The sequence below is a fragment of the Pipistrellus hanaki genome, assembly GCF_964339955.1.
Source record: "Pipistrellus hanaki genome assembly, chromosome: 2".
Taxonomy (NCBI): domain Eukaryota; kingdom Metazoa; phylum Chordata; class Mammalia; order Chiroptera; family Vespertilionidae; genus Pipistrellus; species Pipistrellus hanaki.
The window spans coordinates 161,005,360-161,031,916 of NC_140504.1; the positions used below are offsets into that span (position 1 = coordinate 161,005,360).

General features: G+C 44.4%; 1 protein-coding gene across 12 annotated transcripts in view; it reads right to left on the reverse strand.

Annotated features, from left to right (window-relative positions):
* FGGY (FGGY carbohydrate kinase domain containing) overlaps nucleotides 1-26,557 on the reverse strand; it is a 395,380-nt gene that overhangs the window by 66,126 nt on the left and 302,697 nt on the right. For 9 of the 12 annotated variants that reach the window (XM_084872970.1, XM_084872968.1, XM_084872964.1 and 6 more), the window contains 2 exons: nucleotides 20,906-21,026; nucleotides 14,270-14,364 (listed from right to left, as the gene is read on the reverse strand). The exons of the other annotated variants lie outside the window; for them this stretch is intronic. In XM_084872970.1, coding sequence (XP_084729096.1) covers nucleotides 14,270-14,364; nucleotides 20,906-21,026 — 216 coding nt within the window. The remainder of the gene's footprint in view (nucleotides 1-14,269; nucleotides 14,365-20,905; nucleotides 21,027-26,557) is intronic. 12 annotated transcript variants of the gene reach the window in all.

Sequence of the window (26,557 nt, forward strand, 5' to 3'; positions counted from 1 at the left end):
ACAACCTGAAGTTTCAATAGCATGCTCTGGCTTCTTAACAAGGTGGTATATGATGAATCCTCTTGCTTCTGTGAAAGGCCATGGGACAATTTCTAGGTTAACTTTGAAGGAAATGGCAAATTTAGAATTTGGTATCAGAGGAAAGATGGTCACTTTTGGGGAGCTGGTATGCCTCTTTGATTTGGTGAACACTGCATATTTCCCAGTTTTGTAGTAGCCACCTGGAAGCTCAAAGTACCCCCTTTATTTATAGGTCAGAGACTCACAGACCAAATCTACCCCATAAATCTGTTTTGGGGGGAACTCACCAACACAGGATTAAAACAATTTAAATTTAAATGTCTTTAGGCAGAGCATACATTCTCCAATCCAGTTTAGAATCAAACCATCTGATCCTCTACTGCAGAGATGGGGAACGTCCAGCCTATAGGCCTTACAAGGCCTGAGAAATCATTGGGTCTGGCCCTGCCAAAGCATCAGGGGTGAGGTAAATATGTTTGACCCAAAAGAGCAGGCTAATTTTTAAGTTGAAAATGTTGTATGGCCTATGAATCCTATCTAATAAAAGGGTAATATGCAAATTAACCATCACAGCACCACAAAAATGGCGGTGCCCAGTCCTTATTATAAGCTTGCTCAAATCCCTTGTGGAAGCTGACTACAAAAGATAAACAAATTAACAAATTGATTTATTCCTTAAGCAAAACTGCTAAGATCCATGTAAGCAACCATATTCCCACTGCATCCAAGGACTGATCATTCCTAGTGAGTCAATCTGGCCTGCTCCCCTTCCCACTTGCTATAGGAGTCCGAGGCTATGAGCCCACATTTACCATTCCCCCAAGCAGCAGAAGGAATGAACTTCTTCCTTATCACAAGTGAGGGGCCGGGACAGAGCCAAGTGGTATCAGCCCTATTTCTAGCATCTAATATGTAAATCTAGCTCCAGGTGCCTTTGAAGCACTGGGCTGCAGGGGCCATGCAGAGGCCGGGTCTGGAGCCAGACCATGTGAGTGTGCGGCCTCTTTCTACCACTAACCACCGAGGTGACCTTAGGCTAGCGTATGGATGTCCTGTGTCTCCATCTCCTGCTTTATAAATGGGGACAATGAAACCACCTACTTCACAGGTTTGTGGTGTGAATTAAATTAATGCAGGAGGTGGCAGGAGTGCCTTCTGTGTGCTCACTGTGCTTTTCTTCATAGGTTCTGCAGCAACTCTGTGTGGGCAGATGATACGGAACTGAATCTCAGGGAAATGAAAGACCTTCCCAGTCAGGTTTGTTTGCACAGGTAGCAGGCCAAGGAGAAGTCTCACCTGGCAGTGCAGGTGACTTAGAGAGCTACATTTTCTCTTCTGTCTCATTTGACTTCCTCTTATCCACCTATAGTGGACTCAGCTCACTTACCCATACTTGGCAGAGAGCTTCTATAATACCGTATAACAGAGGCTCTCGCAGTTACTGCTCACATTTACTGTGTTGAGCAGAAATGGGGAGATATTTGGCAGGACAGAGACACAGGTTCCTTCCTCTACTTTCAGGGAAGGCACTCCACTACCAAAGTCAAGAGCAGAACTTGGGTCCTATGCCCACCCCCACCCCCTGACCCAGCCCTTCAGCTCCATCACTAGCTAACCCTCAATGACCCATCCAAAAGCTGCCTTCTCAAGACTTTTCCAGCCCTCAAGGCCGCTAAAGGCACTCTTTCCTTGGTGCCTCATTATCTCATTGGATAGCAATTATAATCCTATATAATAAAAGAGTAATATGCAAATTGACCATCACTCCAACACACAAGATGGCTGCCCCCATGTGGTCAAAGATGGTCACCCCCATGTGAACACAATATGGTCACCACAAGATGGCTAGCAGGGGAGGACAGTTGTGTGCAATCAGGCCAGCAGGGGAGGACAGTTGGGAGGCAGTTGGGAGGGACTAGGCCTGCAGAGGAGGGCATTTTGGAGGGGACCAAATCTGAAGGGGAGGGCAATTGCGGGGGGGGGGGGGGGGAGAACCAGGCCTTCAGGGGAGGGCAGTTGGGAGGGACCAGGCCTTCAGAGGAGGGCAGTTGGGGAGGGGGGGGGCAGGCCTGCAGAGGAGGGCAGTTGGGGGAACTAGGTCAGCAGAGGAGGGCAACCTGGGGGGACCAGGCCTGCAGGGGGATTAGTTGGGGGAGGACCAGGCTTGCAGGAAAGGACAGTTAGGGGCAACTAGGCCTGAAGGGGAGGGCAGTTGGGGCAATTGGGCCAGCAGGGGAGCAGTTAGACATTGATCAGGCTGGCAGGGGAGTAGACAGAGGTGATCAGGCTGGCAGATAGAAGTGGTTAGGGGCAATCAGGCAGGCAAGCATGTGAGCAGTTGGGAGCCAGCAGTCCTGGATTGAGCCAGCAGCCCTGGATTGAGCCAGCAATCCCAGTGGGATTGGGCCTAAACGGGCAGATGGACATCCCTTGAGGGGTCCCAGATTGGAGAGGATGCAGGCTGGGCTGAGGGACACACACATACACACACACACACACACACACACACACACACACACCATGCATGAATTTTGTGAACCAGGCCTCTAGTAAACAAATAACAGCTGACATTAAATAAACAGTAGGCCACATTACATGTACCAACATGTTTATCCTTCCAACACAAGTTGTGCCATCTATGATGTAGATGTGATTGTCCTATTTTATGGATGAAGGCTCTGAGGCAAACAGATTAATTTACCCCAGGTAAGTGGCTGAACCATGACAGGAGCCCAAGCTAAGGCCCCATGGTCTCTGCCAATGACACTGAGTGTTGACTTTTTCATAACTATCTCTGTGTATCTACCGTCTCCCCTCTAGACTGGAAACTCCATGGGCACTGAGATGTGTATAACTCTGTGTCCTGCCGCCACGGGGGATTGTCCCTGTCACATGGTAGGCTCCTGCTGATGAACCATGGCTTAAGAAATTAAACATGGAGCAGACACACACCTTTTCCTGGACAACTGTCATCTGTCAGCACAGCTACCACAGCCCACTGGCCTCCAGCAGGACGGGCGGCAGAAAATACATCCTGACATCACAGGAAGGGCCCGAGGAAAAGGTGCATTAATGGGGCAAAAACAAGCCAGCAGAGTGATTAATTTGGCCTCCCCTTCCATATTATGTTTACACAAGTTGATTATATAGCACTTAATTACTAATTTGCCCTACTTAAACCAAGAGTGCTTTTAATGTTTAATGAGATAAGGGAAGAAGATGCCTTAACTTAGTAAGGAGCAGCTATTTTATTTCCTTCGCTTGTTTTGCCTGGACAATTAATAACATTTCTAAGGAAATGCATCCCTCCCGTGAATTCTTTCTCTCCATCTTCTTCCTGACCTCCCAGGTTTAAAAAGAGATGGAAACTGATAAGAGCCACTTAGACACAAAAGGATTTTGCTTACTGATCTGGCTGGCTAGACTGGGAAAGGCTTTGTAAAGTTGAGTCCCACAGGACCCACAAATAGTGCTGATTTTGGGGGAGCTGGAGTGTGTCTATTCCCAGAAATCATGACTTGGTTATTACTGACAACAGAGAACACAGCCATGGGTCTCCTTCCCTATAAGGCCACATTGTTTCCAGGGTATTAATGTCAGATAAGGGTAAGCACTGCCCTGGGGCAGTGGAGACATAAGAAGAGCACAGACATTGGAGCAGATCTGTGCTTCATTCCCAGCTGTGCCACTTGTCCTTAAACCCTGGGTACATCCCTTATACTTTCTGAGCTTCAGATCCCTACCTGTAAAGAATTAGCTGTCATCTGAACTACTTTAGCACCATGCCCAGCTCAGAGAAGTGCAAAGAAGTGTTAGTTTTCTTGTCTTCAGGATAAGTAGGGCAGGGCATGGACGCAGGGATAGGGGAGTCCCTTTTGAGGACACAGCATGTCTGTCATCTGTAGAGCCCTGGAGTCTAGACCAGTGCTACTCAAAGAGCAGGTCCTAATGACAGAAGCTTGCCCGAAAATGTGAACATACACACTGATCCCTTGAATGAGAACATCTTGCTCTGAATAAAATGTCATCATGGACTTAGATTCTTGATGCAAGGACCTTATCTCACTGAGCATCTGTAACACACCATCCAGAGGGGGCCCAGGTCAGCAAACTGGCCCGCACACCTTCAGCCTGAATGATTGATACACATCTTCATGTTCCCCAAGGACCCGCCTGGCCTTCTCTTTCCTTATACACACCTTTTAAAAGGTTATCTATTTTTTTTTATGTTTACATTTCATGCATGGTTAAAGATACTCCAACTCAAGTTTCCAAACCCATGCTTCTTTCTTAAGGTTTATTGCAGAGAACAAAATACTTCTAATAAGCAAGTATAATAATGATTTTTCCCTTCTGCATAGTTCTCCACCATTTGCCTCAATGCTGATTGTAAACAAAATTCTTTCATAGACTTCAAGGAAGACTAAACATTCCATAACCCTGAATCCAACTCTGTCAAATAGCGTGTGGTATGAGTGTGTGTGTGTGTGTGTGTGTGTGTGTGGTAATTTTTCAGGACTTTTTTCACTCAATTACAGAAAATTCCTGATTTAACTAAAGGTCTTATCTTTCATGATTTCTTATTTGGTTCAACAGCCTAACTTACTGTGTTGAATGTTAAGCTTATACTCCATGGATATGTTATCCACGAGTTACTTAGTGCAAAGGAATAAAATACCCACCTATTCATTTCCAGTAAGGAATTTTTTTTATGACACATAAAGGCATAAATGTTTATTAGAATGAAGAATTAATTAACTTTAAGTATATCTATATATATAAAAGCCTAAGCAACCGGTGCGACCTAGTGACCAGAACAACCAGTCAACCAGTTGTTATGATGCTCGCTGATACCAGGGGTAGACACTCAATGCAGGAGCTGCCCCCTGGTGGTCAGTGCACTACCACAGCTAATCTCACACACTGGCCAACATGCTGCGGCCCCTCCTCCTCCCATCTGGCTGGTCCCACTATGGCCCTGATTGGGGGGGTTTGGAGGGGAGTGCCCGGCCAACCAACATCCCACAGTTGGCCAGCCAACCTTCTGCGGCCCCTCCTCAGGGCCGATGGGCCCCCCATCAGCCACGTTTTGGGGGGTGCCTGGCCTCCCAATAGGCCTCAATTGGCAGCCAGGCTGAGGGACTCTACCTGTGCACAAATTCATGCACTGGGCTTTTAATGTTTCTATGGAAAGATCTTACATGTTTTTATCAGGTTTACACCAGTAGGAAATGTTGTCTCAAATAAAATGAAGTCAAAGAGTTCAGTAAAATTTCTGCCGGGACCGGTTTGGCTCAGTGGATAGAGCGTCGGCCTGGGGACTGAAAGGTCCCGGGTTCGATTCCGGTCAAGGGCATGTATCTTGGTTGCGGGCGCATCTCCAGTGGGGGGTGTGCAAGAGGCAGCTGATCGATGATTCTCTCTCATCGATGTTTCTAACTCTCTATCCCTCTCTCTTCCTCTCTGTGAAAAATCAATAAAATATATTAAAAAAAAAAATTTCTTTTAGAAATATAGTTTTGCAACCTTCTATGTTTCTAAAGGACTCAATTCATGTTTCCCCATTTTTCCTTTGATAACAGCCCAGTTCTTACATTCCTGAGTAAAACTTGAGGAGGAGAAGGATATTTGGGAAAACTTTTAGCTTAAATCTTCATTTTAATAACAGTACTATAAAAAGTGTGTGTTAGTTAAAGCTCTTAATTAAAGTACTTTTAATACCTACCTCTATAAAAAGTAAATGGACAGATTATGATTAAAAGCAAATAAAAAACAATATTGACAAGCATATAAAAAAAGTCTTCTCTAGGCAAAAGGAATCAGAAAATTTCCAAACCAAAGAGGGCACATTTCTAGTTTTTATTTCTATATCTGCTACTCAACCAAACAGTACTGACAACTGTGTGAAGCTGGTATTTTTAATAAACCACACCACATGTGAAGGGCAGCTGCATGGGCATATTGGATTCTGGACTTTGCCAACCATTGGACATACGTTCACTGGGATATGGTTTGATGTAATAAAAAGAGCATGGACTTTGTATCAAGCAAGGTTATATGGCCTCCCATTCCTTGGACTTCACATGCACAGTGGAGACTGTTACCACCAGGGCTGCAAGGATTCTAGAAATGACCAGAAACAGAAAGTGATGGGACAGTAATAAGCCCTGCTCCTGCATCGCCCTGGAAGGAACAGGACAGCCCAATGCTATGTATCTTAATATACTAAACCAATTTCTGAAACTGGAATTTAAAAAAATATATATTTTATTGAATTTTTACAGAGAGGAACAGAGAGGGATAGAGAGCTAGAAACATCGATCAGCTGTCTCCTGCACACCTCCTACTGGGGATGTGCCCGCAACTAAGGTACATGCCCTTGACCGGAATCGAACCCGGGACCTTTCAGTCCACGGGCCGACGCTCTATCCACTGAACCAAACCGGATTCGGCTGAAACTGGAATTTTAAACTTGAGCTAATATTTTAACTTTGACACCATGGTTCCATTTTGCAAAGTGGATTGAAACAAGGAGATTTACAATTAGTCAGAACCTAAATGCGTTGCGTTTATTTATTTTGGAGAGGGAACAATGCTGGAAAGGGTGGAAAGGGTAGGAAGGTACTGTTAACCAGGCGTGGCAATACGGATGATGAATGTTAGGGCCCATATCACATTCTTAATTTAATCCTTTTTTAAAGTATTAATTACCATTCCAGGATTTTCTGTTGACTTTCTATGAGGCTTTGACATATGAGACAGGACACTCTGAAAATTCAATCAGAAATCTGAATCTATTTAATTAGAAACCAGAATCTCACATCTCCAGAAACACATGCTAAGCAGCAAAGGGCAAAGGTGACTAAACAAAGTTGACAATATCAGGACCATATGTGAAATGGATAAGATCATAAAAGGCCTGAGGCAGAATGCTAAATAGAACTAAAAGTCATAGCAATATACTCCTTGTACAAAAGAAGAGCAAACCCTGAATTTTTATATACTTCTGGTGGGATTATAAAGTGTTAAAATGTATCAAAATCCTAAAAGTTAGACATACTTTGGACAATTATACCTCATAATGTATTTTTAACATAACCGAGGATGTGCACAAAAATTTAGCTAGAGAGAGATTATTAATTGCAGCATTATTCAAAACAATAGAGACAACTTAAATATTTAGAATAGGACTGAAAAAGTGATAGTAGGATTCTATGTGGTAAAAAGTTAGGCAGCCTGCAAACATGATAAATAAAGATGTTTTCTATACTTTTTGGTGGGGGAAAGGCTACAACTATGCATTGTATGAACACATTTTTATATAGTAAACAATTATTTTAAAATATGTATAAAAAGACATATAATGGCAATGAGAATCTTAAATAGTGGTTATTTTAGAGTATTAAGATCACTGTTTGCATATTTTTCTTTTTGCTTAACTACATTTTCTTTAAAAATTTTCAAAATTTATTGACTTGACACACACAGACACATGCAAATACATACAAAGAGAGAGAGAGAGAGAGAAAGGGAGGGAGGGAGGGAGGGAGGGAGGGAGGGAGGGAGGGAGGGAGAGAGAGAGAGAGAGAGAGAGAGAGAGAGAAGAGGGAGGGAGGGAGGGAGGGAGGGAGGGAGGGAGGGAGAGAGAGAGAGAGAGAGAGGGGAGAGAGAAATCTGTTGTTCCACTTATTTATGCACTCATTGGTTTATTCTTATATGTGCCCTGACCAGGAATCAAACTTACAACCTTTGGCCTATTGGGAGAATGCTCTAACCCAGTGGTCTGCAAACTGCTGCTCGAGAGCCACATAGGGTTCTTTGGCCCCTTGAATATGGCTCTTTCACAAAATACCACATATGGGCACACACCTATATTGTGATTGAAACTTCTTGGCCAATGCACAGAAGTCAGTTTTCGGCTCTCAAAGAAATTTCAATAGTTGTACTGTTGATATTTGGCTCTGTTGACTAATGAGTTTGCAGACCACTGCTCTAACCAACTGAGCTACCCAGGCAGGGCTAGATTTTCTCTCCCCCCCCCCCCCCCCCCCCCCCGCAATGAACATTAATTATTAGTTATATTCCACAGAAACACATACACACAAAACAAAAACAAAAACAAACAAACAAAAAACCAACAACAACAAAAAACACACACAAAAAAAAACCAAAACAAATTATAATAAAACTAGAGACCCGGTGCAAAAAATTTGTGCATGGAGGGAGAGGGGGCAATGGGGATGTTCCTCAGCCCAGCCTGAACCCTCTCCAATCTGTAACACCTTTTGGGATGTCCAACTGCCAGTTTTGGCCTGATCCCTGCCTAAAATGGGAGTCAAACATCCTTCTCACAAGTCAGGACTGCTGGCTCCCAACTGCTCACCTGCCAGCCTGATCACCCCTAATCACTCCCCTGCCAGCCTCATTGACACCTCACTGCTCCTCTGCCAGCCCGATTGCCCCCAACTGCCCTACCCTGCTGGCCTGGTTGCCCCCAACTGCCTTCCCCTGTAGGCCTGGTCCTCCCAAACTGCCCTCCCCTGCCAGCCTGCCCTGCCAGCCCTGTTGCCCCCAACTGTCCTCTCCTGTAGCCCAGTCCCCCCAACTGCTGGCTCCTACAAGCCCAGTAGCCCCTAAATGCTTTGCCCTGCTGGCCTGGTTCCCCCAAACTGCCCTCCACTGTAGGCTTGTTCGCCCCTAACTGCCCTCCCCTGCAGTCCTGGTTGCCCCCAACTGCCCTCCGCTACTGGCCTGATTGCCCACAACTGTCTGCCCTCCCCTGCCGGCCATCTTGTTGCGGCCATTTTGTGTCACATGGGGAGACCATCTTATGCAAGGGTGGTGATGGTCAATTTGCATATTACCTCTTTATTATATAAGATGTGCCAAGAAATGGGATGGCTTCCTATTCCTGAACATTTATGATATATCAGTCTTTCCAAACCTCCAGAAACCAGTCATGATAATCAGCTTTACTTTGCAAATGTAAAACTGTTATTTTTGGTGACAGATAGCCAAAGAGAACTAAAAACCACAGAAAGCTGACTCACAAAATAAAGAAGATTGGACATGTATACGAAGAAGCACTTAGCAGGTGATGAATAGAACTGTCTTTAAGTGAAGTGAACTTCATGGAAAAGTATAGGAGAGGCTTCAGCTAAGCAATAAGGATGTCTGCAAAGACTGACCTTGAGAATATATTGTACCACAGCAGTCAGTGTGGATGGTTTATCTTGTGGGTGCACATTACAGAAAGTGTGAGTAATCACGGCTCTCTACCCCACTTATGTGGATTGCTCTGCAAGACACGGGAGTCTGTGGGGGACGTGACAGGGAGAGCTGATGGTGGGAGCACATGGAGTCAATGGTTATGAGGCGGGGACCCTCACACTGTGGGAGAAGAACGGTTTGATGAATTGGTTGATTCCTGGGGCTTATTTTCTTTACACTGGTACCTGTCTTAAGTTGATTGCTAAATTCATCCTGATTTTTTGTCACTGTCTTTTTTTTTGCTTCAGATGTTTTCTCCTATGCTTTTTTGAGGGTGGTGGTGGTGGTAAGAGTGGGTGTCAGGGATAAATAGCATTGTTAGAATTACAGCTTGCTTTGTATAATTTTGAAGGAAAAAAACACACATGTCTCTGAAGATAAGAAATGAGAGAAAGTGCATGACATCTGCAGGGGCTTGAAGGAAGCAGTGTGGAAGGGCCACTTTGAGTGCGTGCCTCTTGGCCATTGGATTGAGTTTTCTCTCAAGGCATCTTGTTTTATGCATCCTTTGTATGTCTTAGAACTTCTCTATGGTCTGTGCTTAAAAATATAAACACATTGACATTTCATACACTTATTTTTGTCAGTCTGTTAATTTTCTAGGGCCCGGGGCCCACAGAAGTATATGGGACACTCCTGACATCTAATTGTAAGCATCTGGTTTCCAGGTTGTTCAGAATCAGAGAACACTTTGGAGAGCAGACAGCTAAGGGAGTGGTGTGTGACTTTCTAGGGATGAGGGAGTGATCAAATGAAATGTCATTGAGGTCAAGACTGTGTGGATTCCATACGCCTACCAATAAAAGGAGGGAGCCTCTTTCCCTTGCCCCCTCCTACCTATTCAAAGGCTGAACTTTCAACTGGAAGTGGCATCTCTGTGGTTTGACTCCATTTTACTGATTAAATTGTAGATACAAAGACAACCCTGACATGATTCTCATCACACAGTCTACTAAAGACACAGTTTTAATACTACTAAAAGGAGAGGAATAATTCTTTAAAATGCTATTCATCACTGTTCTTTAGTGAGAATGGATGTTTATGTCAATATCTTTCATGAGATGCTAATTTGAAAAGGAAATAGTAGGATGGCTTAGATGTCTAAAGGAAGAAAGTTCAGGAAAAGAGATACTGAGGTATGAATGGACAAAAGAACACAAGGTGGACACTTGGAATTGTCAGTAGGTTTCAAAATGTGGAATAGCAATGGGCCTCATAATTGACCGATCTTTCCCACCAAAAAATTTCATCCATTGTCCCTCTCCCTGCATCTGAAAAAACTTTCCACGAATTGAAATATGCAGACATTTGCAAGAGCTATAAGTAAAACCCACAACTGTAAAGTCCTTCTAATCATTGGTATCACCAACGTAAGCTGGAGTCACCAATTCACATGCCCAGGAAATTGGGAAACCCTGGTTTCCCCAGGCACGGAGGCACTTCCCTAGGTTCACAGCTTGGGTCCTGTGGACTCTTCCTAGTCTTTCCTTCAATGTAGAGGAGATAACTGGCTTTTTCTATTTAATTCTACACACCTGCTTAAGAAACAAAGTCATCCATCCAACCACCAGAGAGAAGACAAAACATCTGGCCTGCTGGAATCATTAGGTTGCTGGTAGGAATTACTCAGTTTTATTAAAGGGAGAAGGGGCAGACACCCTGAAGACCATACTAGGATCTTTGAACTTCAAAGAAAAAAATATATATTGAAGTTTAGGTTGAAAACTAGGAATGCCAGGGAAGAAGCAACTCTGTTTACCTCAACTTGCCAGAATCCTGAGCTGGTCCCCAGGCCTGGGGCAGCCAGGTTGGCCAGAGTGGCACATCCTTTCTGAAGAGTGAATGAAGCCAAGGCTACATGCATTCACATTTGCAAAGCAGTCCCAATCACAGTCATTAGAACGATGTTGATAATTACAGCCAGGGCTCTCGAGGTCATGAGAGCTTTCAAAAATTCTGCATAGTAAGAGTCTCACAGGAGTGGCACTTGATATTTCAATATTTTTTGAAAAGGAGATAAAACAAACAAATAAATGAAGCACTTGGAGAGTCCAGGTGACATCGAGGCTACACAACAGGCAAACACAGAGGCAAATACCACACAATTCTCTAGGGCATGGGATGACTGACAAGACATCAGGTCTCACTTTAGGGATACCTTTACTAGATGGCAGTGTCTCAGAAGAGGCACCTATGTCCTTGGGCTGCACTGGAGACCTGAGCTTGTTCTTAAGATGTTGTGTGCCTCACAGCTGCTATTTGAGTTGCCAATGCTAATATTCCATAGACCATATCTTAGAGCCTATGCCAGGAGATGAATGAGGAACCTCATGTAAAAAAAATGTCAGTAGAATCCTCTGGGAGCTGGAAAATTCAATTTGACTAAGACACCAAGTCATGGTATGAAGTGGTGGATGGTGCAGCCCCTTCTTGTTTGGGCTGCAGGCTATTTCCTGATTTGTGACCAATGACAATTCTTTTCAGCAAATACACCTTTAAACAACTTGGAAGCCAAAAAAAATATTTTTAAAGAGAAAAAATCAAACAACGTAGAAACAGGATAAAAATTAGGATAGGCTATCGATCCAGAGAAACCTTGGTTTCAATTCTGCTGTCTCGTATGAGCTATAGCCAAATGATTTAGAACCTCTCTGAGCCTTGGCTTCCTCATACATCAACAAGGATAAAACATCCATCCTGCAGGAAGGGAGGCTGTCAAAATTAAATGAGATGTCTTAGTCCATTTGGGCTGCCATGACAAAACACCACAGATGGAGTGTTTAAATTGCAGAAACTTATTTTCTCATAGTTCTAGAGGCAGGAAGCTCAAGATCTAACTGCCAGCACGACCAGGTTCTGCTGAAACCATGTTCCTGGCTTGCAGAGGGCCACCTTTTCACTGTGCCCTCACATGGGCTCTTTCCCAGTATCGCCAGGAGAGAAAGGAGGCCGGGGACAGCAGGGTGTGTGTGTGTGTGTGTGTGTGTGTGTGCGCGTGTGTGGGGGGGGGGGAGGTGCAAGTGTACATATACAGCTCATTGGTATCTCTTCTCCTAGGGGCACTAATCCTATCCTAAGCCCCTCCCCCACACAATATCATCCCTAATTACCTCCTAAAGACTCACCTCCAAATAGCATCACACTGAGGGTTAGGGGTTTGGTAAATGAATTTTGAGAGGACACAAACATTTGGTCCATAGTATGAGGTAACCTATGCAGGGCCTTAGCAAGCATCTCCACTGTTTTAATGATTATAATTTGTACCAGGAAGGGCAAGGCATTTAGTTATGAGAACATCTTTATAAGTTGATTACATCTATACTAATAAAATCATAATATGCTAATTAGACTGGATGACCTTCCAGACAAAGCCGCAGCAATGGGGCCAAGGCAGAGACAGCCTCCATGACTGTGGGGGGCTGAGCCCCTTGCACAAATTTCGTGCATTGGGCCTCTAGTTAAAATAATAATTGACAAGTCCTCGACATTTCAACAATAAATAAGTACCTCTAATGTTTCTGAGTACCAGAAAATCCAGGAGAAGTTGAAGGTTCAACTTGACCATCTTAGTCTAAATATTGCAGTTAAGTCCACAAGCATTCTAGAATGGATTCTGTGCCTTGGAAGGGCTGTTCCCCAGGCACCCACTTGAGAAGCTTGGGCAGTATGTCGCGCAGCACACTTCCCCAAACGTGGTACAAAGAGCACAGATATTGAAGTCAGACTTTGCATCTGTCTGTTTCTAACAGTGAACCATAAAGTGCTGCCATCTCTCTGGGTCTCTGTTGTCCACATATGTTGTTATATCAGGAAGATTATATGAAAAGCCCCTGGCATAGTTCCTGGTACACAAGAGGGTCACAGTAAATTACTGGGCTCCTGGTGAAAAACCTGGCTTCTCGTCCTGACCTTGAGACCTGGGCAAGTCCTGTAAGCTCTCTGATGAACAAATATTTCCAGAATTCTCAGCTGAGACTTGGGAGCCAGGCTTCCTGGTTTGGGCATTTACTAGCTGTTTCAACTTGGGCTTTATTTCTTTATGCCTCATGTCCCTCAACTATAAAATGGGGATAATAGAGTAACCAGTTATGGGACTAGATGTGCATTCCCGATTCCAGCAAAGGGTGTGCTATTGATTATTATTACAGACAAACAAATGGGGCGGAGAGCAGAAGGGTCAGATCAGAGTCAGCAGGCAGTGTGACCAGTGTTTGAGCCCAGGCAGTCTGACTTCAGAGCCTGTGCTCTCTGCATATACCCGGGCTGATTCCCAGCCTTTTTGTAAATCTGCTGTTAATACTATTATATTCTCTTTCAAAGTCTCGCCATAAAACTCCACGCACGTGTGAAATGTCTTTTGCAATTCAATGGTAGGAAACAGCTCTGTCTCCTCAAAAATCTGGTATGTTTCCCCTTTTTGAAAATAAGAGTTATGCAACTTATCATGTGTTCTTTTCGTCTTGGCTGCAAGGAAGCTCTGAGTCAAATTGTGTGCTCAATCACTGCCACCAATTTCCTTCTTCCTATATTTTTGTTCCTTATTTTGCCTTTTAATTCCTTTTTTACTGACATTTTCATTTGTGTCTCTTGTTGATGGAGGCCTCAAAGGTATTTGTACAGGGTTGGGTAGAGATGAAATAATCAAAATTTACACGAAAAATGGGAGCATTGAACCTTACCTGTTCCATGTGCTAAAAGAAAGTGGTCAAAGGAAAATTTAAAAAATAATTTAAGAGCTATTTTAAAGGAGAAAAAAATCAACAAGAAAAACAGAATGACCAACATGAACAGAGGCCAAGTCAAATAAAAACGGCAATAAATACGTCTGAGGCTAGAAGTGTTTGTGCTTTCCCTGGCTGGAACCTATCATTCCTTAATTATATCCTGCGCGTGTTTTGCAAGCTGTGAGCTGCTGTCAAGAGGAAGGACTGTGACAGACAGGGGAGTTGCCTCGGCCCACCCCTGGCTCCTCACATACCTGCACAGAAGTGAAATCCCCCGAGGCACAGGCACCCAGAATAGCAGCGCCCACAAGAACAGACTCCACCTCCTGGGACAGGACCACAGGCATGCCTGCACAGGACAAGACCACACCTCGTTAGGGAGCAGGGCCTAGGCACCTTGGGGAGCCGGCAGGCAGCCCCAGCAGCAAAGACACCTGATGTGAAGGTAGCAAGAGGCTCCCTGCGTGCTGCCCACCCCCCCCACCCCCGCCACCCCCCACTCCCCCCTTGTCCCTTGGGATTCCCTGGCTCTAAATGATTTCATTGCCTCTGCCTGCTGGTGCTGTAGCCAAGAGCCCCAGGGGAGCCAACACCATATAGGTCAACTCATGAGACCTTTTTGCCCAGGTTTCCTGGGCTTCTGTTAGCTGCTGCCTACCATTTGGTTCCATTTCAATTCAATGGACAGATGCTTATTAAGTGCTTTGCTGGGCCCAGGGAATACAGAGATGAATTGGACTCTGTCCTGCTATTCAGGGCTCCAAGGGGAGATGGATGAGAAAGAGATAAAGAGGGTTAATTCTGTAACTGAGATGCACTAAGAAAAGGGAAGTAGTAAGAGAGGGGGTGATTAATCTCTGTGGTGGCTTCCGACTTCTCTGAGTCTGAGTACAATGACTGACAAGGCCCTCCAGGCCTGGTGCCCACCCTGACCTTCCTCACCTCTCCCCTCGGCCACACTGCCCCACCTCCTTGTTCCTTCCTAATTCTGTGTTCCTCTGTCTGGGCCACTTCCTTCTGGAGGTTTGCACAGCAACTCTTTCTCACTCTGTCTTTTTTTTTTTAATGTATATTTATTGATTGCAGAGAGGAAGGAAGAGGGGGAGAGAGAGAGAGAAACAACAATGATTAGAGAAAGTCATTTTTTGCTGCCTCCTGCACACCCCACACTGGGGATGGAGCTCACAACCCGAACAGGTGCCCTGACCTGAAATGGAACCCAGACTGCTGATTCATAGGTTGATGCTCAACCGCTGGTGGGCTCTCACCTCAAGTCTAGGCGCAAATACCTCCTTCCCAAGGTGGCTTTCAGATCTGAGATGACAACTTACTCACAGCGCTCCTTACCCCCTTCTCTATTTCCTGTCCTCTGTTCTTTATTATGGTCGGTTTCCCCTGCTAGAACAGAAGCCCCATGAGGGCAGAGACTTTGTTTTGTCCTTGGATTTGAAACCAGTATCTAGTTCACGTTGAGCACTTAAATTATGGAAGAACAAACTAGGAAGGGAAGTGGAGGCACCAGGGTGGAGATCAGGACTAAGCATGCCTTTGAAGGAGTGGGGGGGGGGGAGGGGGGCTTCCCGGCAGGGGAGGGGTGAACCCCACATGCCAGTTCCCAGAGGTTGAGGGTTCACAGTGGGTTTAATACAAATCACTTAGAATTCTTAGGGTTTTATACGTGTGTGTGTGTCTAATAAATAAAACGTCTATGAAATATAAATACAAATGTATTTGCTAATCAGGAGATGGCAGCAAACTCCACAGAGGTAAGCTCTGTGGAAAGACTGTAAAATCTTTTTCTACTCAAGATATCAGACCTATTTTTTCTAAAGACGGGACTTTTCTGGGAAGACTCCCCAGACCCAACCTCCTTTGCATTCTCACCGTCTCCTAACTCAGCCTCCTGCTCTAGGACTGGGGCAGCTGTCACCCATCACAGACAAAAAGGGCAGGGAACAGAATCCCCACATACATCCCTGAGTGCTCAGGGATACAGGCCCTATCCCACAGGGCCAGACTTGAGACTTTGCCGCAAGCATCAGGTGGTGGGGTCTCCGGGAAAAGCTCAGACCTGGTGCACCCAGCCCCGTGTCCCTCAGCATTCCTGTCATTTATAGTCTTTGGGCCTCGGGTTCTCCAGGTGTAAAATGAGGATGATGAGAAGATGGTCCACACAGGTTTGCTGGGAGGATTCATGAGAAAGGGCACATGGGGTGCTTAGCACATTTTCTGGCCTATGATTGGCCCCTGAGGATGGTGGCCGCTGCTGTTAGAATGAACATCCATGGTGAGTGAAGCCCTTCTGCATGCACTTCTCCTGGGCTGGAAACTAGCCCAGTGTGGAAGGGACCTCTAGCGGGCAAGGACAGATCCAGGAGCATGGAGTGCTGCGCTGGCCAAGCCAGGATAGAGCACTGAATGCCTTTGCAGGATCTGGGATCAGGCAGACAGAGTGTGACTGCCACCCCATGCACTGGGGCTTTTTAGGAGGCAGCTGCTCCAGATGTCACTCACCTCCCAAAACCCTCTACCCTGTTTCAGCCTCACAGGTCCTACTCAGGGGGGAGCTACTTGCAGGCCCCCTCCTATTGGGCACTGGAAACCAGAGTAAACCTGGTGAGTCCCCCATCAGCTCTCCAGTTGCAGCCCAGGGTTTGAATTCTGGTTTCCTTGCTGACTTAGCTGTGTGGTCCTAGGCAAGTTAGCTAACGTCTCTGTGCCTCAGTTTTCTCACCTACAAAAATGGGGTTAAAATGCCACCTATCGCACAGGTAATCTGCTATAAAGAATAAAAATGCTATGGTAAGTAAGGCACTTAAAACAGAGCTTGGCCAAAACCGGTTTGGTTCAGTGGATAGAGCGTCAGCCTGTGAACTGAAAGGTCCCAAGTTCGATTCTGGTCAAGGGCATGTACCTTGGTTGCGGGCACATCCCCAGTAGGGGGTGTGCAAGAGGCAGCTGATTGATGTTTCTTTCTCATCGATGTTTCTAGCTCTCTATCCCTCTCTCTCTCTCTCTCTCTGTAGAAAATGAATAAAATATGTTAAAAAAAAACACACACACACACACAACACAACAGAGCTTGGTTTATAGAAAGCACTGAATTAGCATTAGTTGTTATGATTCTTAAAATGGACCTTATATCTGCAGTCTCTCTACACCTGTTACACTGAGTTGGAACCAACTCACTGCTTCCATTTGCCCCTCAGGTCAATCCCATCTCTTCCCTCTCCCCTGACCCTATCTTTCCTGAGCCCTGGAATACTGACCTCTGTGCACCACATCCAGGGCCTGCTTGACCTCTGGCCGCATCCTCGACTAAGGTCCAGCTGTGGAGCCCCTTTATCTTATGCTGGTTACCTTCCTACGCTGGGCCCTGTAAGCCTACGGGTGGTAAGACTGTGAGTGGCCCCAGGGAATTGCCTGGTGGTCAGAGTTTCCCCACACCTTGCCCACACCTCTGGAAACAGATCCTGGTTGACTTTTCTCCAGTAAGTCCAGTTGAAGTGCCATCTGTTCCCTGCCTGGACCTGACTCATAGGGACACCGATGTCCTCTGGGTCCCACTGGACTCCTCGGACATTGGAGGGAGACTGAGGGCACTTTCCCTGCTTGTAAAGACCCTGTTGGCACCGCCAGGCCCCGCTCACTGCTTGTTCCTGGGCACGCTCAGAAGAGGCTTCGGAGGAAATAAATGAACAGATGATTACAATCATAAATAAGGCAGAAAGAGGGAACTCCTACCAAAATTGCCAGTACTGAAAAACAAAATCTAGAAGGAGGAACATTTAGTCCCAAGTCAGTGGGGGAACCTACAATTACTGAGGACACACCACGTATTTCTTGAAACCATGGTGAACCAAATACCCAGGGCAGGACCATATTCCTCCCCTCAGGTCGAGGACGTTCCCAGGCTGGCCAAGCCCACAGGGCAAAGATTTACGTGCCACGCACGAAACCTTCTCAAATAACACCTCCTTCCCCGCGGTATGGACTAAGGAAAGAAGTGAAGTAACATTTATTGAACACCTGCTTTGAGTCAGGCACCGAGCTTAGTGCTCACAAACTTGTGAGTATTCATTCCTTAGGACACTCGATAGGAAGGATATCACATTATTTCTATCTTTCACAGAGGGAACTGAGGCTCGAGGAACTTGTAAGGTGACTTGCCCGGAGTCACCGAGCTGATCCCACCCCACAGCCTGCTCCACACTTTCTCCAAAATATCTTCCAGAGTCCGTTGTGTTTTCCACCTGCATTCCTGAGAGTCATGTACCAGGTTTATAGTGTCAGATCTTTCTTTGCAGGAAAAATGGGAGCAATGACAAGGTTTAAAGGCACCTAGACCTCTACCTCTGCACCCACTGCTCTGCATGTGCCTTTTGTCGTGATTATTTTATTTATTTAGTCTGTGTGTGCCTTTTACAGAGATGAATGCTTCGTGCTCTTTTTCCCCCCAGTGCTGGGTGAAGGAGAGGAAGGAGGCAGCCTCGCCTGGAATGTGAACTATTTTATCTGATGCATTAATGAGTTTAGCAGAACCCCCAGCATTTGAAGGCAGATGCACTTTGCCATCACTTGTCACTCACAGGCTTCCCAAGGCAGAGGAATTCCAGGCCAGAGAAAAGGTCCCTTTGTCTGGAACTGTAACTGGTCCACAGTCAGGGACAAAGGGTCCAGTTTCAATTGGAATCCAAATAACGATTAACAGCCTTTTCATTCAACAGCCCGAGGAATGGTTTCCAAAGCAGAAATTTCTGTGGAGCCTAGACAACCCCTGCTTCTGAGTCAGCTCAAGGGCGTCAGGCCTGGATGAGGATCCATTTTTACAGAGGTTGGGCGCTGGTCACATGGCCCTGCCTTGGGTTACCGGGTTCCCACTTCCTCCAGGGAATGGGAGTTTTGGGGGCTATTAGAAAGCTGACAATTGGAAAGCCACTCACAGATCAACTTTTAAGTCGGACTCTAATCTAAATGAAACTGGCTGAGGTTTAGATAAAATGTAGTGATGGTTAGCCCAGCCAGCGTGGTTCAGTGGTTGAGCTTCAACCTGTGAATTAGGAGTTCATGGTTCTATTCCAGGTCAGGGCATATGCCCCAGGTTGTGGGCTCAATCCACAGTAGGAGGGGTGTAGGAGGCAGCCAATCAACGATTCTCTCTCATCATTGATGTTTCTATTTCTCTCTCCCTCTCCCTTCCTCTCTGAAATCAATAAAAAATATATATTTTTTAAAATGCAGTGATGGTATCCCTCCTGGGGAAAATGACAAGGAAATGTAGGTGACTTTTTACGTTCTTCCTCTTTCTGCGTGAGAATGGTTTATTTCCATAGGCTTTGGGCTCTTCAGGAAAGGAGCCACCATCATCAAATGGTTACAAATTGGGCAGGAGAATTCAGAAATCTGGGCCTGGACATACCTGGGTTTTAATCTGTTCCTGCTCCTTATTGTGTGCTTCAGTTTGGACAGTTAATGTAATTTACCTCCATGAGCCTCCGTTTCCCTGTCTGTAAAATGGGGCATCAATGTCTACCTTTTGGTGGTATGTGATGACTAGATGTATATGGAGTGATTCCCACTCACAGACAATGGGAGCTTGGTTAATGGGAGTAATTTTTGTACTAAATATCCTGGTATATTTGCCCTTGGACTGTGCACTTTTTTATGTTGTCCTCTGGCTTATGCCTCAGTCTACTTATCTATAAAATGGAGATAAACGACTTTTGTTTGATCTCATGATATGTAGGGGTCAATTACGCCCATCACATCTCGGAAAGCTCTCATCTGCCAGAATCTACATGGCCTAGAGGAGGAAGGGACCTATGATGTGACAGAGTCTGGAGCAGAGAACCTGACCCTCTGATAAGTAAGGAATCAGGGGTCAGAGAAGTAAGGAATCTAGAAAGCCAAAGATCATGGTAAATGGTGGGAAGTGTAGGGTGGACTCATATCAGACTGGTGATAGAGCAGGGTCCAGTCCTCCCCTACTTTGCTGCCCCGAGGACTGGCCACCCTGGGATGGGTCCTGGGAGGTGAGTGGCAGTCCCAGGAGACACTAGCAGAGGAAGGAGCAAGAGGGGAAAGGGCATCAGGTCCAGAGGGATGGCAGTCCAAGCCAACCTCTGGGACACCAGCAAGCCTCCTGTCAGAGAGGCCCCTTCCTTGGAGCCATGGGTCTGCCCTACAGATCCTACTCTGCTTTGTCTGCTCAGATCACAGAGTGGTCAGTCCACCATTCTGGATCCTTCCCATCTGTGTCATGATCCCTGATTCTGATGAAGGCCTCAGAATTTTAGGGCTCAAAATTTCCATCTACCGCCAGACCCACAGTCCTCATAGCAGCTGGGATCTGCATTTCCTCATCAACTCCTCCAGATGGCTTGCCCTGCACCATCACGGTTGTTCCACACCAGGGAGAGGAGCCCTTTTGATTCCATTATGCCCCGTGCTTTCCTCACTCGGAGCTCTGGCTACACTAAATCTAACATGTCTGTATGCTACCTGCCTTCCTCGACACATCTTGAATTCCCTGGGGGCAGCTATTATAATTTATTCAGCTCTGTATCTTCAATATTCTCCACAATGTCTATGTCAGAAGAGGTATGCAGTACTATTGAGTAAATATCTGAATTAGGACCTCACCCTGTGGACCTCTCTTACCTCATTTCCTACCATCATCCCATAGTTGGATTCCCAAAGAAGTTGCTTTCCCCATCGTCACGACAAAGATTCCAGAGTTATTTTTAAAAAACAAACACTTTAGCATAGTAAATAGTTGAAATAATTTGGCATACCACCTTATGCTCCTCTTCTCAACCTTGTCTAGATCGTGGCCATGACCATTTGCTGCCAAGGCTAAGATGACCCTCCGTCCTCCTCCTCAGACTTACCAGTAATGTCTGCGTGCATTTGCACAAAAAGGGGATTCTTGCTCAGGCCTCCACACAGGAAAAGAGTGCTGATCGAGTGCCCCGCTGCCTCCATGGCCTCTATAATGAAGCGGGTCCCAAACTTCAAGGGAAAACAGAAGGAAGCATCAGGGTGAGAGCAAAAGAACATTTATGAAGTGTTCACCCAGTGCTGGACACACCCCTGAGAGCTTTACGCCTGTCTCTACCTCTGACAGTGAGACCCCCAAGAGATAAGGGTGTCTCTAATCACACGGTTCACACCTGGGAATCCTCCTAATGACTACAACATTTGCTTCTATCAGTTGCTGCATGATATTGATCAAAACAAGTGACAACCTTAACACAGTTAATAGATATTAATACAGTTCATTCAAGAAACCAATTTTTGATTAGTCTGTGGTGGCCCAGGTCTTCTATTAGGAACTAGGAATGGAGTGATTAGCAACAGTGTTCTGAAAACAATAGTCAGTGGTCCCTGCGTCTGTATTTTTTTCCTTAAATAAGAACTAATACACCTGTTCCTTGAAAAAGGACACCAACAAATGGAGTAGCAGAAACACAGAAAGGGTTCTAAATGCACAGAGAAGGAGGGACTCAGGCATTGGGCTGACAAAGGGCAAAATGACCTTTGTTATCATATGAAACCAGGTAGTGGTTCCCATAACAAGGCTTCCAGAGCCAGAATCCATTCTCCAGCAGTGCATGACAACCTGGGATGATATAAAAATCACAGGCTCTGGCTGGATCAGGTCATTTCTGATGTATCTTTATTTCAGCCCTTGAGTGGCTTCATAAAATGTGTTATCCTCATCTTTGTATTGCTAAATCTATGAAACTCAGTAAGAAAATATAGATGCTTGGGAGGAGGATACCACTCTAGGATCATCATGGTGAATCTCAATATACTATTCGTTAGTGCTAGTGAGGACATTCAAATGGCTGAAAAGCATAATTTATTTGAAAGTTCAAAAACTAGAAGTTCCCAAGTCCTAATTCGTTTGGGATAAGAATTAAAAACAAAAAAGATTAAGTGCGATGTGGTCTCAGGCGGCCAGAAGAGGTTTTTTGGTAGAGATATAGCCCTTAAAAAGTTTAGAGGATGAGCAATTTTGGGAGATGACAAAGTCCTAGGTGTGGACATGGGAGTGAGATGCTGAAGCACACAGATGAGCAGGTCAAGGGAGAGGAGGAGGTCAAGGATCTGAGAGACCACAGGTGGTTCAGCCACCAAAAAGTTGTCAGGTTTGAGCTGCAGAGAATACATGAGCCAGTATCACAAATGGAAGTTCAGTGTCACTGGCAAGTTGGTACCCAAGTACTTAGAGGGGATATAATTTAGCTTGAGGGCATGCCATAGAAGCTTAGCCAAAGTAAAGAAATAAGGTTTGAGAAGTGGTTTGAATGCTCCCATGACCCCCCAGGGGGTGGAATGTAGGGCAAGCAAAGCCTGGGCTACAGGTGCCTCTGGGAGAGGAGGTGACTAAAGAGTGATCTGGGGTCCATGGAATCCTGATTGCTGTGGAATAAATGATGAGGAAGAGACAGTTCAGGAGCAAAAGAACAGCCATTCCAGCCCAAGGTCTATGGGGTTTGTAGAAGCTATTAGTGAATCTGATAAGGTGAAACTAGGGCCGCTGAAGATAATCCACAGCTGTAGTGGGTTTAAAAAAAAATTTAAAACATGTTGTACCACATAAGGCCAGATGCTGCTTATTGATTATGGTTGATTACCCCCAGATGTTCTTAAGCTTTTTGGCAGTCTTGAACCCTCTTGAGAATGTAATAGAACCTACTGACCTCCCAGAAAAAAAGTCATATACGAAACTGTATTATAAATAATTTGCAGAGGTCTACAGGTGCCCATATGTCCACCATGGATCATCTGGTGTCCATGGAGTACAGGTAACCCTCATCTGCTCTAGGGGCCTGATCTGTAATAGGTAAGATCATGGCTTTTGAATGTAAAGGATTAAGGCATTTTGCCTATTTCTTGAATCAAACCTCTACCTAGCCTTTCTAAGACTCAATTATCATTTTTAAAATGGAAATAATATCACATGAGGTTCACCTAAAAATTCTATGGATTTTCAGAATTAACATGAAAAAAAAATTAAATTTCAGTCTTCACCTTCATGAAATACAGTAAGCCCTGCACTGTAAGGTTGCTGCTATAGACAGGGTGCCTAAAAGAGTGTCAGTGTTGGATGCATGGGGAGTGTTTAGACATGAGAATTGTTCTCATGATCAGCTCTCTGCTATGCGCTTAAATGTCATCTCTAATCATTGACAAATTCGAACACCACATATTGCTATTCTCGTTCAGGAGTTATAAATTTGCTTAAGGCAATAGAAACTGTATAGGTGGGAGAAACTGCCTCTCAATGTGCATGGAAATGACATGCAAAATTGATATTTCTAAACCCGGGACTTGGGCTCATGTGATCAGAGGGCCTGAGTTGAGAGTAACACAAAGCCCAGTGCCTGGGAAATGGAAAGAAAGGATCAGTACAAGAGGCACTCCCTCCAGAGGGGCTGTGACAGCCTGTCTTTCCCTTGTGAGGCATTGTTGGCCGAAATTTCCCACTCACTAGCGTTAGTTACAGGGCCTCCCCTTTCCCTGTCCCAGCCTCCACTCTGAAGCACTCCACCGCCTCAGATGCTCGCCAAAGGGCTTTGTGCTACCATAATTCTGTGCTCACCTTTCTGGAAAAACTGTTTTCACAGAGATTTAAATTAAAATTAGGCCATTCCACTGGGAATGTACAGAACCAAATGCAAATTGTGAGACTTCAAATGCAAATAGTACTTTTGAAGGGTCTACTCTGAAAAGAAAACTATGGATGGACAGGCTATGGAAAAGCTGGGTGTTTGACAGGTTTTTCAGTGAAGTGTGATCCAGAGAGAATTTTACTTGGAAGAGGATTTCACAGGGTCCCAAGTTAACTTCTTTACAATGTGTCTTCAATTCCATTCAAAATACCAATCACAGATATTACTTTAGAGAGCAATTAACCTAACTATAACCTATCAAAATAGGTGCCGGGGCCTTATTCAAAGCCAATGAGAGCGATGTTCATTTTCAAGTTTAACATTATTTGAAAATATCTGTTATCAGACTGCTTGATTAAAATGCACATTTTTGCCTAAAAGATCAGCACACACAGATACTTTTGCAAAACAGACTGAACTCCTCACAGTTCAACAGACTCCATTACAAAGTCCTACGGAGAAATCTCTGTCTTAAATCGCCCCCCCCCCCCCACCGCACCCCTTTCCCCCTTCGTGGTAGTATAAAGGTCATTAAGTCAATAGACAAAATAAATATAATAGCTTTTAATACATGTACGGCCTATTGCATACAAGATTGACTTTCCCAGTGTGTGGTATTAGGAAAAATGTAGTGGCTCTGCCACCCCACCCCCACCTCTCTGCCACACACACCATCTGCATTAAGTTTATCCTTGTTCATACATTCTTAGACTTCTGCTGCAGAATTTAGCAGACAGGGGACCCATATAAGACAATCCTGGACAAACTAACAATGTTTTCTAGGATGTGCCAAGTCAGAACTGTTCTTGGGAATGCCTGAGAGCTTGTTTTATCCAGGCAGCTTTTACAAGTAGATCAAAAGCAAATGCGGCATAGTGACATATAAAGGGATAACATGTGGCAGTGAGACGGACAGAGGTTCAAATTCTGACCCTGCCATACACTAGCAGTTTGGACTTGGCAAGTGGATTTCCCTTGGTGTGTAAAATGAGGACAATCTCGCTGATGAACAGGTTACTGTCTTAAGCCACAGAGGGGTAAGGCACTCTGTTCGGTGCCTGGAACTGAGAGTGGGTGTCAATGAGAGGTAATAGTTGTTAGGATCCTGTGGTGTGCACCCTCAGTGGCCTTGTTCTTCATGTCCACCTCTTAACAAGAATGCAGCTCTGCTTTTCCAAGGTTATTCAGTTCAGCAAGTCATTATAAGACTTTCCATACAGTAACAGTGAGGAATCAGAAAATAAAAGTTTCTCAATACATCACCTATTTAGCTTTATTTTAGAAATCTCAGCTCTGCCCTTTACTAGTTATATGAAATTGACTGATTAACTTCATTGAGGCTTAGGTTTCTAATCTGTGGAATAGGGATTATCATACATATCTCACAAGGTTGCCAGATAATGTCTGTAAAATATTTAGCACAGTGCCCGGAACACCATACCCCCAAACTATATTATTTATTATCATTATCATCATTACTATAAAACAGATCACTAAATCATTGTTTTTACTAATGATGTATGCTGCTGTTCTCCATTTTCATCTTACTAGTCATGCTTCCATTTTGATGGATGTGAGAATTGTCTGTTTTTGACCATGTCCCCATGAATAAAGCAGGCTGACTGATTTCACTGAACTTGCCAAGCTATTAAATCAATAAGACAGTGGTTTTAGAAAAATAAATTCAAACTTGTCTATAAACAAAAAGGACTGTTTAATCAAGCTGGTTGATTCCATACCCCTACGTAGTTACATGAAAGACCACATGTCCTGTTAGTGGGTGGGAAGTTCTATTGTCCTATTATAGGAGCATGGTGCCTGGACACATCTGCACATAAGGAAAGCACCTTTGCAGGTGATACGGACATGTGGGGAAAATGCATATAGTTTGAAGCAATGAGCTTATGAAAGAGGTATGGAGAAATAATTGAATAGCATAGAAGTATATCCACAGAGCGTTAACAACCAAAAAAACCCAAACAACAACAACAAAAACAAACACGTGATTTAAATAGGCATGTTTCTGAAAAGGAATTTTGAATCTGAACTTAATGAACTGATTTTTCCTTTCTTTTGGTGCCCATTTTTTTTTATCCAGAGTGGCTAAGTTCACTGGAATACCTGTTATTTGGGGGTTCATACCAGCTCTGAGACCGTGAAAGCCCTGAGTCACTACCTCAACATGCACTTCCTTACCTGTACGCATACAATCTTTTGTGCGTGATTTTAGGGGTTAGAAGCCTTTTGTAGTCCACCCAAAGTCCCCTCTAGAGAATAAGATTCCTTAGACAATCATGTTTGAGCTTTTGTAATTTTTTTTCATTTTTTATTGACCTTTAGTTTAAGAGCATATAACACTTTAGATTTAAATTATTTTCTTTCTCCATTCCTGACATCTGAAACTTTCACATACAGTAAGTAGCTAATATCTAAAACCAAACACTTTAGTCTTCTAAGAAAGTTTACTATTTAAAGAAACTCTATAATTGATTTTTTTTGCAAAGTGAATAATATCATGTGTTTTATAAATTTGGACATTCCTAATCCCTGTTTTTCTTAATGCAAGCATACATGGCAGCTACTTGCTTGCTTCTATTCAATTCAACTTAGAAGATAAATTAGATAAATGAAAAGTTTGATGGTCAAAGACTTTAACACCTTTCAGCTTTCAGCTACTTGAAGTTATTAATAAAGCAAGTGAAGACCTTCATCAAGATTTCCTTCAGAACAGACACCCTTCTCTTTCTGGCAAGCTCCCTTTTAATTAAAAATCTCTGTCACAAAAGCATATGATGTATCTTGCAATACATATGGTTTAAAGTTTACTGATACCATAAGTCTCTGAAAAAAAAATAGCATTAA